General features: G+C 41.8%; 1 protein-coding gene across 1 annotated transcript; it reads right to left on the bottom strand.

The window, feature by feature from the left end:
- Positions 1 to 411: 411 nt before the first annotated feature.
- On the bottom strand, positions 412 to 852 carry LOC115956620. Its single transcript, XM_031074941.1, has one exon. It carries the CDS (start codon positions 850 to 852, stop codon positions 412 to 414), a length of 441 nt encoding a protein of 146 aa, XP_030930801.1.
- Positions 853 to 5,786: the final 4,934 nt, after the last annotated feature.

Genomic DNA, 5,786 nt, shown 5'->3' with positions numbered 1-5,786 from the left:
TAATTGCTATGAAGTTTCTTTCTCGACCTGCTCAGCTTGTCCGAGCTGTTCATTTTTCCATCTAACCGCGGCGACAAGGCACTGCCTCGCCACTTGTTGGTTCCCCCTCACCTCGGCAACTCCATACTCAATAGGAAATTTTACTTTCACGTGGAGGGTGGACGGAACAGCCTTCATGGCGTGAATCCACGGCCTCCCCAGGATTGCGGTGCACGGCGAGAATGATCGGACTACTATGAAGGTAACTATAACTCCCTTACCTTCCATGTCTACCGGGAGAGAGATTTGTCCATCGGGAATTACGACTCTCCCGTCAAATGAGACCAGCGGCGTGTCATACTTCGCCAAATCCTGGGTCTTTAATCCGAGCCCTTCGAAGAGATCTGGGTACATGACGTCAGCCCCGCTCCCTTAATCAATCATTACCCTCTTCACCAGGAACCCGCCTGTCCGGGCCGTCACCACCAAAGTATCGCCGTGAGGTTGGACCGTTCCTTCCAAATCGTCTTCTCCGAACGAGATGGTCAGCCGTCCAACTTTCTTCTTCTTCTCGGCTGATTCTCCTCCCGTGCAAGCCATCGTCAATACCCTTTTTGCTGCTGCTGTTCCTCTTGGTGTAGCATGGATGACTTCGATTACCCCCAGTAGAGGCGGGAAGGGGTTCCTTTTCTGTTGGACGCCCTGTCCGGCTTCTCGGTCAGTGGAGCCTACTACAAACTCTTTCAGGTACCCTGCCTTTACTAGCTGCCCGAGATGATCTTTTAATACCCGACACTGCTCGGTGATGTGTCCTTTGTCTCTGTGATAGGTGCAGTATAGGTTTTGGTTCCTTCGAGACAGGTCGCCCCCCATTTTGTTTGGCCACCTAAAGAATGACTCATTCTTGATCCGCTCCAAGATTTTGTGCACGGGCTCTTTAAACGCCACATTAACCCCTTCGATTTACACCTCTGGTTCCTGCATTCTGAAGTCTTTTTTTGTTTTTGTCGGCAAAACGCCTTGCCGAGATCTCCCAATTAATGGAGCTTTCCCCCTGCTCTGCAGCCGGTCGTCCTCCAGGCGTTTGTACTCCTCTATGCATCTCATCAGTTGCCTCATATCCTCAGAGGGTCTTTTCGTCAATGACTCCCGTAATTCAGAGTCTTCGGGGAGCCCCATCCTGAAGGTGCTGGTCACAATTTTCTCGTTCCCTCCACCAATCTCGTTGTAGAGTTCCCAGTATCTACTGGCATAACTCCGAAGGGTTTCCCCGACCCTCATCTTCATGGAAAGTAGCGCGTCAACCGGCTGTTGCACTCGGCTGCATGTCACGAATCTACTGCCGAACTCTTGAATCAGCTCGGCAAAGTTATGTATGGAGCCTTTCCGTAACCCATTGAACCATCTCAGGGCCGTTGAGCCGAGACTAGAGGGGAATACTTTACACATCAATGCATCATTGTGTGCATGCAAAGACATCATGTGGATGTAATGACTGACATGCTCCACGGGGTCTGTCCTCCCCTCATAGGAATTGAATGGCGGTCGCGTGAATCTGCTCGGCATAGGGGCCCGTTCAATCTCATCAGAGAATGGAGACCGGGCTGCCATCCGCAAGGCTCGGCTCATGGCATCCATGGCGGCATTGTGGTGCTGCCGTTCCTCCGGCGATTATGATCCTCGGTCATCGTATCCATGCGACCGTGAACGGTCCCGTCGATGACGTGGTTCCCGGGAGTGCCGATGTGACTCTTGAGAGCGTGATCGGTCTCGGAATCGTTGCGTACCAGATCGGCTGGAGCCCTCCTCGCCCCGATTTCTCCTTTTCTGGGGGTTGCGATTCCTTTCTTGGCACCGACCCCTTGCTTCTAGCTCCAAATCCATTACCAATCTGCTCAACCGCTCCAACTCTCGGTCTCTATCATCATACTGCTGATGCGTCGAAACGCCTGAAACCATTCGGTGTGTCTGGGCTGACCCTTCTCCCAATCCGGACCTTTCCTCTCCTCTTGGGTCCTCCCTATCCTCCCACCATTTCTGCCTTCTCTCCCTCCACGTCGATCCCCGAGAAGATCCTATGGAACTGCTCGGTGCACACCCTCCTGAACACTCCTCAGACATTTCCCTTGTTTGAGTCTCAGTCGAACCACAGTTTCTTAGGAGAGCCCCACGGTGGGCGCCAATTGTAGGAACCAAGTGTGAGGCTGCTAGGCCTTAAATCACTTGGGCTCACAATTTATTTGTAGTGGGCTTGAGGATTTTCTACTCTGGGTCGTTCTCGGCAGAGAGACTCAAAGCAACACTCAGTTTATACTTTCTCACTTGACTGTTTTATCTCCGTTTTTCTGAACCCCCTCTTCCTTCCAAACTTCTGCTATTTATAACCAAGGTTAGTGGTGAGATTACGATTTTAGCCTCTGTTAGTGCTATTGAAGGTCCAGTATTATCTGATTTAAGTGGATTTTTAAGTGAGAGTGGGGTGCAACAATTATGGCCTTGGAACTTGGTTCCAGCTTAGTTGATAGTGCTCGGTAATGCAGTTTACCGAGCATATCATGATTTACCCGGACACAGTTAATACGCTTGTTCGGAAAGCATATGCCGAGCACACATCAGAATTCAAGGCCCAAAATTGGTTTTTGCACTAAGGCAGATCCAAGAAGGGCTTAGGGCAATGGGGCTGTTCCCGTTTGGCCTGGGCCCAAGGGCCTACATGGGTCTTGGGATCTCGGTGCCGTACAGGTATCATATCTTATAAGTGAGTTTCTCTGTGTTTTGTAAGGTGGGACATCATCAGTACTGGCTATATATCATGCATCCATGCACATAAAAAAAATTGGAATGAAAGAAAGTGTAAGTAGGAGAAAATAAATTTACGTTTTCTACATGCACACGACCTCTTCATGTTTTTACCCCTCAAACCGAAACTATTTCAGCCCCTGTTCCATACAACCCAAAACAGAGCACACCTCATCACCTACATGGCTCCTTCATCAGACCAAAATTGAACGACACCCACTCCATTCGGCCTAGGTTCACTCTTTTCTTTGTGTTTTCCCTACAGTTCCCTATTTTTTGTTCACTCTGTGTGTGTTGTTTTCCAGGTATAGGATTATATGAGGATTGGAAATATTGGGATGTGCTTGTTGGTGAATAATTTGGTTTATGCTTTTGTACATTTCGGGTACCTGTTAGAAATGGAAGCCAGGGCGGCTATGAAGATTCCAAGGTTGAAGGACATGATAGAGAGAATGACTAAGTAAAACCCATGCGACAAGTATATATGATGGTTTGAGTCAAGGCGCCCAGCATGGGATTCGTGCTTGTAGGCTTGATATCGGGCAAGATGGACAACACCTTGATTGCAAAGGCTAGCAAAAACACGAAGAAAAGAGCCAACACTCAACTTGTGATACGTATCTCTTAATACCCTTTCTGCTAAAGCTGTAGAGAGGGGGAGAAGAAGAAAGAAGGAAAAAAAGAAGGTGGCAGAAGTGGTACAAGGAACCAATCAGCCGATTCAGACATGGGTTTTAACGTTTTGAAGAAAAGTTAGTCGATAATAATAAAAAATTATTATTTTATTGTCCAACATGGAAAAAAAAAATTAATATTTTATTCATCCGTCAGTTTCTCCGTTAGTTAGGTGACGGAATGGTGCTTCAAGGACTAAAACGGAAAGCGTAAATTGGTTTTAGGGACTAAAAGTGGAAAAAATAAAATGTAGGGACTAAAATGGAAAAACGTCAAAATGTAGGGACTAAAAGTGCATTTACACCTTTTCTCTATATTACATACTCACTCTCTAAAACACCTCACATCATATTATTTATTTTACACCATATTACATTAAAATATCAATTTTTTTTAATTATTTATTTTTCTTCACACATCATAACCACCACATCCACTCTCTTCCTTTATTATCGGAATACATAAAGAAATAATAAAAAACTAAATGCAAAGTGAATAGTATCCATGCAAATTTACATGGTTACTGTTGCAACTTTACAAATTTACACATTTTTAACTTGACTGGTGTGAATAATTTTGTGCTTAAATGTGTAAAATTGATACATTTTTCTATTTTGTATTATTTGATGCATGCAAATGCTCTTACATAACTGCAAAAACTTGCCTTGAATTTTTTGTTTCCCTCTGGAGATACGTTGAACCAAAGGTTTCAGTCAGCTTATTATGTAATGCAAAACACAAGGTGGGCTCAAGAATTAAAAATATTCAAGAAAAAGAGGATTTACCTTTAACTTCAAAATTTTCATAAAATTATGAAAAAGAATATAGATAATTCCAAATTAAGAGTATGTCTCCACATCCTATTAAAAGATCTACACTTTCTATAACGTTGTGATTAACCTATACCCTGTAATTTGATAATATCTATATTTATCAGGTAATATGAAGAAATTATATGATTTTGATAATTCTAAGTTTTAAGAAATTGTTATATACCAATTATACTTTCAGTTTATAAGCTAGCTATGATTGCTGGTGTTAACAAAGCCCCCTTGAATTTCAAACCTGTGTCGACCCTTACAAATTGAAGTCTTTGAAGACATGTTCTCACTCTCCTAAGCTTCAGTAAGACGATTCCACATCTTTCGCATGATTAGAAAGTAGTACATTGAGAATGGTTTTGTGTAGCATGGTAAATTCTGTGTACCCAGAATTGAAGGTGGGCTAGGATTCTAGGAGTCAAAAGAGGTTGGAAATCGTAACCAAAGCTGCTTTATTAAAACGCCTATTATGGCTAGCATCAAGGTGCCCCTCTTTGGGTATATAGATGGTTTTTATCCTTAATAAAAATGAGAATTTTTGGAGCATAATAAGTCCACTAGTGATTGTAATTGGTGTAAATCAGAGTGATGCAATCTTCTGCCAAGAATATATAGCTGATGGGAGCAAGGGCAGGGGGAAGGAATTGACTCCCTTCTCTTTTTTCTTCCTTTTTTTTAGATATTGTTTAGTTTGTTTCCATAAGAGTTCTTTAATATTATCTATAAGTAGTCGCAGACTCACACGATACGTGGGAATAGATAATTATATTTTACTTGTGGTATAATATATGATTTGTTCTCTAAATTTTGTGAAAAATAATTTGTTCTCCCAAAAAATTAAACAATTTCTAAAATTATTTTTCATTTATCTATCTCAAAAAATATATCATAATTTTATTATTGCGAGTTATATTTTCCTAATTTTTTTTTCATGTACAACTAAACTGTTTGAGTTTCAAATATATTATTAAAAAATTTAGAAATTATTATATTTATAATTTTTCTTAACGTAGTAGTTTCGAACTATTGATTGGGTTTTGTTTACTATAAATATATGAGATAAGAACTGCATATTTCTTAGACATTCCTAGGAAACTATACCATATTATAAATTTAATATTTAAAATAGTATGTAGGAAAAAAGTAAACTTTATGTCTAAAATTGAATACTTCACCTATTGAAATGAAAACAAATTAAATAATTTGTATAACAACATAAAGAGAACATAATTTAACATTTTTTTAGTACTGTGAGTGCCTAAAGTTGAAAGGTCGCAACATTGGCCCGAGGACGGAGGATGAAGTCGAAAGGTCGCAGCTTTGACGTGGTAATGCTGCAAGCCACGGGCCCAAGGGAGGAAACTGCCCTAGGAGGAGAAGAAATGAATCATGGTACTCTTTGGTATTCTAAGTGGGAGCTAAGATCTAAAGAGAGTGGAAGTCAGTGGGCAGTAGGAAAGCTTTTGGCCTGGTGTAGTCTGTTGCATCCGCATTAAATGATAGACAACAGCT

The sequence above is a fragment of the Quercus lobata genome, chromosome 8 (genome assembly GCF_001633185.2).
Source record: "Quercus lobata isolate SW786 chromosome 8, ValleyOak3.0 Primary Assembly, whole genome shotgun sequence".
In the NCBI taxonomy this organism is placed as follows: domain Eukaryota; kingdom Viridiplantae; phylum Streptophyta; class Magnoliopsida; order Fagales; family Fagaceae; genus Quercus; species Quercus lobata.
Note: the sequence above shows the minus strand (reverse complement) of the source record. Positions and strands in the feature narration are given on the sequence as shown.

Coding starts and splice junctions, on each gene's coding strand:
- LOC115956620 (XM_031074941.1), bottom strand. CDS start 852: ATGGGGGGCGACCTGTCTCGAAGGAACCAAAACCTATACTGCACCTAT.